The 14,180-nt window shown below is 40.6% G+C and overlaps 1 protein-coding gene across 2 annotated transcripts in view; it reads right to left on the reverse strand.

The window, feature by feature from the left end:
- Nucleotides 1-881: 881 nt before the first annotated feature.
- rgs7a (regulator of G protein signaling 7a) overlaps nt 882-14,180 on the reverse strand; it is a 78,887-nt gene continuing 65,588 nt past the window's right edge. For both annotated transcript variants that reach the window (XM_033614005.2, XM_033614006.2), the window contains exons 6-18: nt 13,517-13,568; nt 12,478-12,542; nt 12,060-12,136; nt 10,403-10,484; nt 9,378-9,452; nt 9,120-9,218; nt 8,759-8,820; nt 8,023-8,133; nt 7,769-7,894; nt 5,388-5,574; nt 5,188-5,277; nt 1,986-2,022; nt 882-1,730 (exon numbers count right to left, since the gene is read on the reverse strand). In XM_033614005.2, coding sequence (XP_033469896.1) covers nt 2,002-2,022; nt 5,188-5,277; nt 5,388-5,574; nt 7,769-7,894; nt 8,023-8,133; nt 8,759-8,820; nt 9,120-9,218; nt 9,378-9,452; nt 10,403-10,484; nt 12,060-12,136; nt 12,478-12,542; nt 13,517-13,568 — 1,047 coding nt within the window. In that variant the 3' untranslated portion in view covers nt 882-1,730; nt 1,986-2,001. The remainder of the gene's footprint in view (nt 1,731-1,985; nt 2,023-5,187; nt 5,278-5,387; nt 5,575-7,768; nt 7,895-8,022; nt 8,134-8,758; nt 8,821-9,119; nt 9,219-9,377; nt 9,453-10,402; nt 10,485-12,059; nt 12,137-12,477; nt 12,543-13,516; nt 13,569-14,180) is intronic.

A 14,180-nucleotide genomic window follows, 5' to 3' on the forward strand; every position in this document is an offset into this window, starting at 1 on the left:
TGAATCAAACCAAGCTTCACTTCTTTCATTTAAGTCTGTCTCTCCCTGCTGTCTGTCTCTCTCTGCCTGTAGCTATATTTACTTTACATCTTTTTTTTTTTTGTAATTCCCACCCATCCATGACATATCAAACCATTCAAAATGACAGCTTTTCCTTTGTCTTCTTTCATCCTTTCTTCCCTCTTCCTCTGTGTTTGACATTTACATTTTAAGGAGGTGGATGACATTTTGCCACCATGGACAATAAAGGTCAAAAGTGTGAAGAAACAATGATCTCCTTCAAAAACCCTAATTTATCCTCTCTCTCTCATTGGCACTGTGACCACATCACTTTACAACCCATAATCCCCAATCCATAAATCATTGCATGCATGTACCCAGACACACTAACAGGGTGCTTTGAAAAAGGCCACATTTCACATTCCTAGATGCAACAGAGACAATAATGTTTGTCTGTTCTGTGGCTCTGGCTGAGCTGACCACTGGGCACAGAGACTGAAAACACGGGCTGTCACTTCTGCCATCAAAGAGAGAAAACATCAACAGACCCTGAAAAACCTCAGACGGGTACTGTCTGAACAATAACCCCTTCAGCAGACCAGAGGATGATGACACTTTTGCATGACAAAACTTCATTTGTCTGAAGAGTACTGTGGTGCATTTTGCTGATCTGTGTCGAGGAGGAGCTGGTTGGTGAAAGGAGGCAGATCCCTGCTGTAGGAAATAATTTAACACCCTCTAGTGGCAGAAAGCAAAAGTGCATTATTCAACCACTGTTACCTGATTCTTTAAACCCTGCAGAATGAATCCTACACTAGTCTTAATTGCTAAAGCAGCACTGTGTGTTCAGAAGGTTAGAAAAAATCCAGAGCCAGCCAACGTAACAGATAGAGGGCCAACTTTAATAATACAAGTAAGTAAAAGTGTCTTTAAATATGGTATAAAAATAAATGCAGGAGAGAATAACAAAGAATTATGTTCTACATAAGACAGGAGACAGCATTTTTGTAGATTTGAATGTGACTTTACAAGTGCAATGAAAACCATATGTGCTAATTATTGTAGTGCAATAAAATAATGCAAAGCAAAATAAATGCACAATAAATAATCATAATAATAATAATAATATATATATGTATATATATTGTATATTCATTCTGCACAACACTTCCCATAGCATGACAAAGTATCTGTGACCTCAGATCATGTAAAGCGATGACATTGGTTAGAGTTATCCGTTTAAGCTGTCATTATATATTTTTTTCTATGTGTTTTTTTTTCTTTTCTTTTTTTTTTTCTCTCTGACATCATTTGTTTCCGCTGGAAGTGAGAGAGGGGGCTCCGATCCCAGCAGTTACGATGGTAAGAACTGGAACGCTGGATTTAATTTCCATCAATGACATTTTTCATTTCGTCCAGTCTGTCAGTGTCCTCACGAATCCAGCAGTGCCTCTCTTGTCTGAGAATACTGGAAATATATCAGGTACTGTAAGAGGAGAGAGAAGAAGGAACATCCTCTCCATGGACATGCAACATCCGGTGGACAACAGACGAACAGACGGTCCGGCTCATCGCCCGGCTGAGCCAAGAGCGGATGGACAGACAATGATGGCGAAGAGATGAGATGGTCCCCTCCCTCTCCATGTCCCAGAGAGAGAGAGAGAGAGATGGCATTGATTTTAGCATGATGGCACACGACTGGTCAGCCTCTTGGATGCTAGTGGTTTCCCCTGTGCAGAGAGAGCAGACAGGTGGAAATGAGAATGAGGTCAATATGTAAATGTGAATGAGAGAGAATAAATACATGTCAATGACAATATGAGCAACCATGGACATGACATTACATATAGTATGTATACATAGAACCTATAAAGGTGCTAATAAGTGTGTCTATCATAACATATCTACAGTTACTGGTAGTATCACTGACAATACAGCAACTACATGACACTGTACAGTATGTATAATTTTGTATTGGACATTACCTGGAAGCAAGAGCCATCAGAACAAATTCTTACTTTTCTGTAGGGATAAAAAGGACACATTAAGTAAATCAATTTTACTGTGCAGAGGATTATATAAATTATAACATGTAGAGAGTAACAGTTTGCAACCCAGATAGATAAGAACTGCACTTGATGTTCAGCCTACCTTAAAAATGTGTATTGCATTCACATAATTTGTTAAAAAAACAACCCTGAACTATAATCCTAAAATCTTCTTTGCCAAATTGACAAGCAGAAGAGTGCAGGAGGCGTGAGACAGAGCAGGTTTTAAACACATAAATAGAGTGTGCCAGTAAACCCGGAACTCCGTTAGCGCTTTTAGCACTTACGTTTTTTGAATGGGATTTTGGTAAAATGCCTCGAATAAGGTCTGTGGTTAACAAAAGCTTAAGCGAGTTTCAGGTTTTGTTGTACGACATAAAACACGTCAGTAAATACCCTACTTGTGAATTTTGAAGCTTTTACGTGTTGTAAAAAAGGTGGTTGCTAACAAGTTGCTCAATACGACTACAAACCCTGTCGGGGACATTAAACGTCATCACCACCAAACAGGCGAGAGTGCTGGCAGTCCATTACAGCTTCTTATTTAGCTTAAACAGTCCAATTTTCCCATTATACAATGTTTTTAAAATAAAGCGGCCGAAATCAGTTGAAAGCTTAGTGGCGATGACGTCAAGAGTCATGCGACGTGGAGTAGTCATGTAGTCCGTTAAAGCCTAACGTTAGCTTTTTACTTCTAGCGATCGCATTTAAGCTTCAAATGCGGTATGAAAGGTGTTCATATGTGAAGATTATCTCGCTGAACAAAACCTGTAAGTATCATAAACTTGTGTTAGCCACAGAGCTTATTTTCTGACATAATCCAAAACGCAATACAAAAATCACATTCACTTTCTCTTCCGGGAACCGGCGCAATGCTAAACTTCCGGGTTTTGACGTCAGCCCTGCCACACTCTATACACCTGTGTGATTCTTAATTATTCATCATGTTATGACAGCCTCTGTGTCCCTGCTATTCACGATGGTTTCTGCAAACCCAATACCCTGATCGGCTAGTCCATCATGCACAGCTGACGCAGACTCTGTTAATATGTTTTACTCTCTCTCTCTGCCCCTCATTGGTATTGCTCACATGCGGGTGTTTGACATGTTCTTTTTCTTCCCTGTGTTAAAGAAGTTTTTCACTGCTGGAAAGATGGTCTTTCCACAAAACTGGGCTGTCTATGCAGTAGAGTGATGGAAATACTTTTGAAATTGCTGCCACATGTTCAAGCAAAACAGAGAAAAAGACCATGGCATTTGCTTTCGCTCAGGAGGTAGAAAACTACCAGAATGCACTGCACAGCACCTGAATTCTTTGATGCAGGAAACAATATGGCGGCTGGCTGGTAACAGATGATGTCGTGTTACAGTTAAATGGTAAGCTAAAGTATGTTTCTGCCTGATGTGCATCTATGCAGAAATGGTACTACACTTCCCAGTTAGCTGAAACAATTTCCCTCAGTGGAAACAAAGCTTTTATTTACTTTAATTCCACAGATAAGAAACAATAATTTGTGAAGATAACAAAGCTTCCACAAAATAGCATTTTATGTCTTGGTGTGATTTATCCTGGCTTCATATGAATGGAGGAAATCTCTGCTCGTTGCTAGGCTACGTTATACAATGTAAAATGCCATAGGCTTGTGCTAATAACGTTAGCATGTTGTATTTGCTCGGAAAACGTGTTTAATATAAGACAGTTGTTTTGTCAGTGAACTTTGTGAGTTGTAATGGAGCTGAATTTTGTAACGTTACCTTTGCTAAATGTTGCTATTGTCCCTGGCTTCATATGAGAAGGGGAGAATTTCGCTAGCTGCTAGGCTCATTTTTACAATGTAAAATGCCATAGGCTTGTGCTAATAACGTTAGCATGTTGTATTTGTCTGGAGAACGTGTTGTGAGTGAACTTTGTGAGGCGTAATGGTGCCGATTTTTTTAACGTTACCTTTTGTTAAATGTTGCTGTTGTCCCTGGTTTCATATGAGAAGAGCGAATGTCCGCTAACCTCTAGGCTAATTTATACAATGTAAAATGCCATAGGCTTGTGCTAATAACGTTAGCATGTTGTATTTATTTGGAAGACGTGTTTAGTAAAAGACAGTTGTCTTGTTGGTGAACTTTGTGAGTTGTAAAGGAGCCGAATTTCGTAATGTTAGCTTAGTTACATGTTGCTGCTGTCCCTGGCTTCATATGAGAAGGGAAGAATTTCGCTACCTGCTAGACTAACTTATACAATGTAAAATGCCATAGGCTTGTGCTAATAACGTTAGCATGTTGTATTTCTGGGGAAAATGTGTCCAGATAACTACTTGTGTTTGAAATTATCGCTATGAAGCCATGTTTAATGTGTGTTTTGAATTAACTAAACTTTACAGCACTTCACAGAAACCTCTGCCGCCGGCCAGTGTTTTGGAGGTGTAACTGCAGACTGACACAGACACAGCTGCACAAGTATAAATGCTCAAAGGCTGTGCATAGAGCTGATGCACAAGTGCAATTCCCCCTTTTGTTTTATTGTTTGAGTGAAGTATATTCAGCATCCGCTTTTACAATAAAGAATACAGTATGGTGGCAGTTCACAAGCTCTTGTATTACAGCTGAACTAAATCATGTTTCTAAAACCATTTTGGGCGTAACAAGGGCAATGCTGTAACAAAATCTTGGTTTATATATATATTGTTGCTGTTATTTTTTTGACAAACCAGCTTTCATTTATGAGTTACTGGTGATCAAACCACAAGTAAAAGGAACAGAAACACTCTCCATTGGGATGCTCATGTTGTTAATCTACAATGGTTTTCTGCCCCTTAGTGGTCAGAAATATCTGTATAAACTTACTGAGCTGAATTATAACACCCTTGCCCCTGCAGCAGAATATATGTCACTACAGGTGAGTGCAACAGCAACTAAATTTGCACGCTTGTTTTGTACGTGAACGGATTGCTGGGAATAGGCTTAAAGTGTGATTTAACAGACTCTGAAAAGGTGTGAGTGTGGGTGCCAGGAGGGCAGGTTTCAGAGTGGGTGTATGTGCAAACAGCAACAAATGTTGTAAGCATGCACTGTCATCTGCATGTAGTTCTCTGTATTTCATCCTATTTCATATTAAAATGTTTATCCACTGTTTTGTGCTTTATACCTTCTTCTTGGCCTGTAATAACTCCTGGTAGGCACTGGAGCGGATGAAACGGCTGTAAGAATCACTCTTCATCAACTTGTAGATGTGTTCCTGTTGGAGAAACAGATAATGGGGCAATAATGTATAATGCTTGGTGTAAAAATGTACATAAGCCAGAAATTAGCTATTGATGTGATTTGATGTATTTGTATTTTATGCACCTGTGCATCCTCAAAAGCGTAGCGACCAGGATCTTTGACATTCTGGGTGGTTTTGTCGTAGCTCTTGGAGTCCACGTTGATGGCACTGGGCGCTCCGGGGGCCAGAAACTCCTGCCAGATCTCCTGAACCCGGGTTGGAACTTCTCTGATGGGACGCTTCTTTAGTTCCTGGACCGCTAGCCAGAACCTACAGGCCAAAGGTAACGGTAATTAATACAGCACAAATCAGAAGCTGCACAAGTAATATCAAACTATGTAAACTCATTTTAAGAGACAAAAATCTCACATAATAATTCATTAATTACTTCCCATCCCTTTCCATTTTTACTCATTAAATTAATAGAAGCATGCCTCCTCCATGCTTCCATCCAATAACAGGAGCGTTAAAACGATGCTCAACTGGCTGAGATATTAAAATGTAATTCAATTAATCTGACCACATTATCAGCTTTGGGCAGAGACAATACAGGCATGTACCATCAGAGGGAGCAGGGGAGCTATCCTGCACAGTGGTTGCTCTATTCATATTTAGCTGTTTGCATGCATCTTTGATACTCTGCAGTATTCCTGTTACCATGAATAAACCGATTAGCATAATATTCCTGCCCACCTGTGTTATTCTAGCCACAGCTACATTTGGTGCATATTTAAAAAAAAAAAAGAGGAAGCTGCATCCACCAGCTCTCCCTGCTTTGATTAAACCGTCTTACTGTAGGTTACTCCTTATATGTGGAAGACGCAGTGACCCCAGTAATAACAGTGATAGGTGTTACCTTCTCAGAATTATGTGAGATATTACTGATCGTGGGTGTCATCAGAGAAACACATAAAACTGATGTTCAGTTATTCCAGTGTAACCATATGGGCATATACAGTGGGAATGCATATACTGTATGTTTCTGTGAGTGTTTCAAATAGAGTTCATTTATGTGTTTGTGTGTGCTCGTATTAATCACGTTGTGGAGACAAATATCTGTTCACACAGACACATTGTGGGGACCCATGTGGGAACAAAAAGCTGTTCCCATGAAATTCAACCCTTTATTTTAGGCTTAAGGCTCGGTTTGTGGTAGAGGGGTACAATTAGCAAAGGTTTAGGCAGCCGTGAGGGGTGTGATTAGGCATGTGGCAATTACAGTTAAAGGAACAATTCCTTTTTCAAATCAAAACACATGACTGGATCTTGTTATCTTACCAGCTATGTTAGTTAACAGGCAGTGGTAGAAAGTGAATACTATCCAATCCAAATTTTCCTCTTACCTGTAGTGCTGTTTATCAATCAACATTGTTTTGTGTGAGTTGTAGAGTGTTGGAGATAGATGTAGAGATGTCTGCCTTCTCTCCAATACGATGAAACTAGATATGGCACTCCGCTTGTGGTGCTCAAAGTGCCAAAAAGTACATTTGGAAGGCTCAACAACAATTTCATGAGTTTCATGAGTTTCATGTTTCTTTCTACCAAACTACACCAGCCAACCGCACCGTGCTGGTCCTTACAACCCACCCCACTGAGGGAAAGAAGATTTCAAGAGCTGCATTGAGCTAGCTAACATTATAGCTCAGCTGAGAGATGTACGCTTGATAATGCATGGTGATAAGGTTGGCAGGTGTACTTCGATAGAAAGAAAATAGTTCCTCCATGAAACTGTTCACAACAATGTCTGTGGATTATCTTGAGTAACCGGGTCATGATTTCTGGAAAGACACATTGCTGTTAGGTTTTCAAATCTATTTGCTTGGCTCTTTGAGCACCACAAGCCGAGTGCCATCTAGTAAAATTATATCGGAGAGAGGGCAGACATCTTTACAGCCAATATCTTCTACATCCAAAAAAATAAAGATTGATAAACAACACTACGGGAAAGAGGAAAAATATGTTGATTTTGGGGGTGAACTGTCACTTTAAGTACATTTTTAGGTGCTTCACCTGAGTATTTTCATTTTATGCCACTTTATACCTTTAGTCCACAAAATTTCAAATTTTTTACTACATTTATTTGACAGCTTGCTTTGCAGATTATGATATTACGAATTAAACCTATGATCATTTTAGAGAATATGGTGAATTGTTATAGATCAAACTAATTAATAAATGTTTACAAAGTAGTTTAAATGGGCTTTATCAAAAAGCTGTTTACATGGTAATATTCCAACACTCTGAAAAAGGCCATTCTGTGGGGTAAACATAGCAGTAAAACAGTCAGCAGTGGAAAAAAATGCAATTTTATTTGGGTGGAAGCTAAACTCTATAAAGTCAGAAATATAAACTGAGGCTTTAAGGTTGGATCAAGCAAACAAGGAATGAATTCAAGGCAATCCAGTGTTCTTATAGATATTTTCTGTGTGTGTGTGTGTGTGTGCATGTGCATGTTGGTGAGTACCTGAGATTCTCTGAGCTGAACTCAGACTCCAGGAACTTGAGGAACTGCTCTCTCCCCACCGGATCTTTGAAAACCTCATCGATGCCGAAAGCCCACCTCTTTACCCTCTGCTGGCCTGGCTCCTTACTGGAGGAGGAAACAAGCATTCAACTGATGAATGAAGTGTGCAACAAAAAGCTAATGTATATTAGCTGATCCACTGTGTATATTCATCCAAATATATTATTGCTCTTCCTCTGGAGACATACACCCACCTGGCTTCAAGCTCCCAAAGTGTGGTGTCATCTGAGATCCAGGGGTTGGATGGATCTGGAGGCGTGAGGAAGGGGTCGTATTCGACGTACTGCTCTGTGTAGCCCAGTAAACTGTTATGTGAGGAGAAAATAGAGCGTATGAATGACAGCTATATGTGTCACTGGTGGAAATTTTGATCTGTATTATAATCTAGTTATCACATACAGTAAAGTTCTGCTCCGTCGCTTTCTGATAGTGACCATGAATTGCGTTGTCTGTTTGTAAGCTTTAATTAAAAAAGGGAAGTGGAATCCTACAGAGGAGTGATGCACCCACTTGAGAAAAAATGATTCTTTTCATGGAAACTTTTCTTAGATCTCTGACATAATAATCTTTTTAATTCAACAGAACAGGGCAAATACTTCTGCTCTCGACTGAATGCATTACATTTCCGTAGAATCCTCCTCAAACTGAAATAAAGTTAGAGCCAGACAAGAGGGACTGACCCTGTACTTGGACACAAGGCTCTGCTGAATGCTGAAATCTCTTTTCAGTGAAGGAAATGACAAATCGACACTTTGTGTGCCACCCAGTATCTGGTATCGTCAGCACTGACGCCCACTGAAGGCATTGTCTGGGCCCAATCACTCTCCAAGGTCATCGGAGCTCTTAATTCCACGCCATGTTAGGCCGTTTAAAGGCTCAATAAACAGATCGATGGCTAAACTGAATAAAGTCACAAAGAACATCGCTTACCTCTCTGCCACTTTGGACATTTTCAGTCGATGCCTGTCTAATTGCAATTGCCAAAAGGCGATCTGAAACCATAGCAGGGAACAATTAGCATACATCAGTCTCCACTAATTCACAAGAAATTGCTACTTTGCAAGTGTATTCACACACCACCCACATGATGTTTTTATTATTTGACTTCCTGTGTGCACTTTAAACTCTGTACTCATTTTACTCAGTTATGTACATATCACACTTTTATTAAAATTATACTAAAAAAATAATGCAACTATGAATTACAGATCAAAAGTAAGAACTAAAATTACAATTTAAGTGCTGGTATTGACTTCATATTGTTAAAGAGAGCGCTCCCTGCAGGTCTAACCTGTTCTTGCAGTTCTTCTTCTGTAGGCTGCTTGGCCTCTGGGGCGGGGGTGTGAGTCGGGCTGTGGGTACGGATATCATTCTGCAGCCCGTACACAGACTAAGGCAACAAAGAACAAAAAAATTAAATAGAACTTTCAATAGTAGTGGACTTATAGCTGCTGACAAGCACAGCAAGGAACAAAAAGCCTGTCTGTTCACGTCTGTGTTATCAAGCCTGACCTTAAACGAAAGGCGTGTCAGTGGGAAAATACTGTACCTTTCTGGTTTTGTGGGGGTTTTTCATTCTGGACGACTTCTTTATGTCAACTTCCGTTGTATTCACACATCCAGGCTGTTGGAAGAGCGAAGAGAAAAATCAGAAAATTCAGTTAATTCCACTTAAATTTAATATAATTACAACTTCAGCTGTTCCTGCTCTGCCCTCCAGAATAACGCCACAAACGGCGAAGGTGCAATTTCGCCACCGTGTTATGAGTTTCAGGTAATCAAATCCAATTTGCTTAGCTGGGGTGTGATTCTGAGAAGTCTCCGGGACAATGTGTCAGATGCCAGTTAATTAAACATGGAATGTGCCGATTCCAGCAAAACAAGTAAACCAGCGGGAAATCAGAGTCTTAGTGTGCAAATTCTGGCTGATTGAACAAGTGGTCTAATCTAGGTCTCTTCCAGAAGAACAGAGCTAAGTAGCTTGACAGCGTCACTGTGAAATTTGAATTAATATTGATTATGTTGCTCCAAGGACGCATAAATTGAACTTATTTTCCAATTAAGCATGGAGCAGCGGCTTTCAGAGAAATACAGCAGAGGAGACCCTTTAACCTCAGGGGGAAAATAAATGCTAATGCTTAGCAAGTGTGTATGAACAAGGTAGAGAGCAGCAGTGAATGCGATGTGTTGTGACAGTTATTGATGTGGTATTTCATGTGTAAGGCAGGGGAATGCACGACGGATGGTTTACAGCGTTCTCACCTCTTTACACCATTCCTATACTGTGTAGTTTATGTGTAAATCACATGAAGTGACATGAAAAACATAATTTCTTTGTCATACATCTTGATGCACCTCTGTTGCCTGGATTAAAATAACCCAGAGAGCGTAAATGATATACCATATCAGCAGTATGTAATTTTGAATGTGTGTGTGTGTGGTAGAGAGTGATCAGTGTGAAATTATTTTCCCAATATCCCTCACTTTTGCAGGAACAATTAAGATGATGTTGATAATGTCGGCAATGATATCGGCAGCAGCAAAGGTGACAACAACATCAGTAATTTCACTCACCACTGGTCTGTGCACGTCCCAGAATGCTCTTTCCTGACTGTCGAGAATTTTCCTCTCAATTTTGTCTCTTTTCTTATCCACTCTGGGGGGGAGAGAAGGGAGTTCAGAAAACAAAACATGCAGCTTATTCAAACACACCTACCATCTGTAATCGTGCGCTGGTAAATACAGGGATGTTGGAGTAAAGCTAAAGGAAAATTACCATTTTTATATCAATTTATCATTGTGTGTTAAATTGAATATATGATGCCTCCACCATGAATGAAAAATCCAAAAAAAGGTGAATGTTCGTCATGAATTGAAGTCATTGGGGGCCACATTTATTAACAGCAAAACTCAGTTGCAGCCCTCGCACATGTGGTGCCCTAGGCGAGCCTCCCCCCAGCGCCCCTGGGCTGATATGAATGTTTGAATGAGATGAATGTTTGAAATTATAATTTCGCCAGTAGCTGATACCAATGTTTTTATATTGCCATTTCTGCTGTTTTCTGGAGTGGTTTATTCTTCTTTTGTGCCAGGGAAATGCAGAAATCTACACTATTGACAAAAATAAATGAACAGTTTTAAAGTCATTCAGTCCTTCACTACACGACCTTTGAATGAGCACAAATTCAATAATACACATTCATGAAACAACCTTTAACATAACCTTATTTCGCATGAAAAACCAGCTCTCCTCCTGCCGATTTCATGGGTTTTTTTGTTCACATACACTCCTTTCAGTAGTGTAGTGAGTTGAGTGGGCACCAGAAAGCTTTTGTCGTTTGACGTGATGACAATACAGCGTGTTTCGGGGTCCATGTGACGTCAGAAGTGGTGAGCTGAGGACAGGGGCTGGGGAGCAGCAGGAACCCAAAGCTTTGCTTTGTAGTTATGTTGTTGTGGCCTTATGTAATATTACAAAATAATAGTAATAATAGTTTTAGTACAAAATAGTAAAAGATGAACATTTTGATTATTTCCTTCCCCCACTTGTGGCATCTCCGCCCCATGGATGACGGCGCCCTCAAGATTTGCCCTCACTGCCTATGCCACAGCCTGGCGCTGGCATAACTGCATCAAAACATCTGATAACAAACTCTCACGCAGCTCGGGCAGTATAATCAAAGTCTCATTTACCCTGTAACATACTCATTTTTGGTAAAACATTACAATTTAAAACATTTCCGCCTACGGGAAGTGCACTCTGAGTGTGCCTAGGCATGCGTGTGCATATTAGCTCCACTTCAGTAGAGTTCAAACGCACACGCTTGCCCAGGCATGCTACAGTCCTTGGCCGTGCATGAGACTGTTTTGAGTGGTGTGTTTTAAATTGTAATGTTTAAGCAAAAATGCACGTATTTGGGAAGTACTGAGCATACGACTTGATAAATGGGACTTGGATTACACTGCATGATTTGTGTGCGAGGTTTTAAACAGGTGTTTTGATATCGTTCTGACGTTTAATGTGGCCTTTGCTTATTTTAATTCATGAAGAATGTTTGCTTTTTTTGGATTGTTCGTTCACTTTACGAATTCAAGGTAACACAGTGAGAAGTTGATATGCAAATGACCATTTTGCAGATGAAGTGTTCCTTTAAATCATGTCAGAATGAGGGTGTAAGGGGACTCGCTCATAATGGCTCAATGTGTGTGTGTGGGTCTTATAGAAACCTACTTCGCTTGTGCTTCTGCTTGCATAAAAATGAACTCCCATTTCCTGGCGAAAGCTCTCTGTAGCCTTGCTAAGCTCTCCTGCAAGTAAAACAAAGAACAATAAGGTGGGGAAAGAAAGGCTTTTGAGGGATCTGGGCTGATTATGTTTACCGCACATGATGTGTACAGTGCACGGCTGGATACCATCTTTAATGATCCCAAAAGCAAAAAAACACACCCTGAGTTTAACTAACCCGGTGATTCATTTAATAGCTTTGGTGAAAAAGGAAAGTTACCAGTGATGCAGTGGCACACAAAAATAACAAATGTTTTCAGTGTCAGCATGAACAAAAAAAGGCAAGAGATAAAGGCTGAGAGCTGAAAGCAGAACAGATATGTGAAGAGAGGAGCACTGACACTAAAAGGCCTCTATCACTTACCGCTTCATAGTCTGCAAGCTCCAGACGTGCTTTATTTTGCATTGTTCTTTTGCAGAGGTAAACAGCTGAGAGACAGAGACAGAGAGATCCGTAACAGAGGGAGAACGGGATTTCAGCTTGGTTTTAACAGCCTTAAGTGGCCCTGCGTTTACTCATTTAATCCTCTCAACTGCACATTTAAACTGGCCTGCAAATCACAAAGGTCATTGGCTGTGCATGGTGTCTGAGCGCCTGTTACAGTGTGTGCTTCTGTATGTGTGTGTGTGTGTGCGCGCGTGTGCGCGCGCGCCTGACTTTTGATGTCTTCCTGTACTATCATCATCCCTTCATCCCTTTGTTAACTGACCATTATGTGGAGGCTTCATTATGCCATTACGCTGTTTTCATTAAGGGGCATCATTCATGTGAATCAGTTGCTTCATCTGAGACGCTCTAACTTCCCCTGACGCTCACGGGATTATTCCCACGGCGAGCATTAGCCACATCCTTCTCCTACAACTCACAAAACAAATGAAAGACCTGCAAGGCTGCGGCTATTCTCTCAAACCATTTTTGGCATTATGAAGTGTTTATCTGCACTCCACTCCGCTGTAAACAATGAAAAGCTCATCCCTGTATTGCCGTTAAAACCTTGAGCCAAATGTGCACAACAGGTGCACGGGCATGCAAACACATCCCTGGTTTCCTTAAATGTTATCAGTCTGCATCAGTCAGAGAGAATGCCTCAGGCAATCGACTGAGGTTGCAAGATACTGAATATATAAATATATAAAATAGAAATAGGAGTTATTGCATGCCAAGTGCACTATAACCATTTCTGACTGTGGGCCAGGCAGCTAAAACGAAAGGTGATTTCATGTTTCTACCTACCACCCTGCAGTTGCATCATCTACGTTTCATCTTTTGAAATTTTAGTAACACTTGCAGTAATAACATATCTACTGGACAAATGCACTACACAGCATTCTGCAGTTTTAGCCTGCTCATACTGCACTCTGCACAACACAGGCATTAGAGTATAAGAGAACAGCTCTCTCACCATAGTCTGTGTTTTCTGGTTCCCAGCAGTTTGATGGCCAAAAGTATGGAGTCTGAAGGGAAAAACAGGTCATTAGGAAACAAAACCAAGAGAAACCTTAAATCTTTGACAGTGTACAGCGAACCACATGGCGTTTTGGATCAAAGTGTGCCCTGTCATGCGAGGTGGGCACGCAGTCGCAGCCCCGCATCTGTCACAATAAAACATTTTGTTGTATAATGGGCTCGGCATAACGTCTAAAGCACATAAGCTCCTTTCAGTGAGTGCTGAGAGCAGACACCAGCATGAATCTTGACCCTCCTCGGGGCAGCGCTGTATGGACTGGACTGGCTTCAGATGGAAACCGATTGCACGTAAAGAGCAAAGTGAAGCCGGCTACTAACACAAACAGCCTTAGGCATTGATCTACTTTGGTTAGCTCTGTGCCGCACACTTGGGGGAGCTCGCAGGGTGCAAAATCACTAAAACTGTCAATCTCACTATTGACATTCAGAGTGATGTTTTTTTGTTTTTTTTTTTCCAGGGACTGTAACAATTATGAAACACAGCAACTCCTAATCAACGTTCTGACTCTGGCACATCACACAGAGGCACTTCAACAGATTTATGATGATTGTGGCTCTTCTCGTGTGTGAAGTGATTTTTGTTCTTTATTTTCAACAGT

The sequence above is a fragment of the Epinephelus lanceolatus genome, chromosome 17 (assembly GCF_041903045.1).
Source record: "Epinephelus lanceolatus isolate andai-2023 chromosome 17, ASM4190304v1, whole genome shotgun sequence".
Taxonomy (NCBI): domain Eukaryota; kingdom Metazoa; phylum Chordata; class Actinopteri; order Perciformes; family Serranidae; genus Epinephelus; species Epinephelus lanceolatus.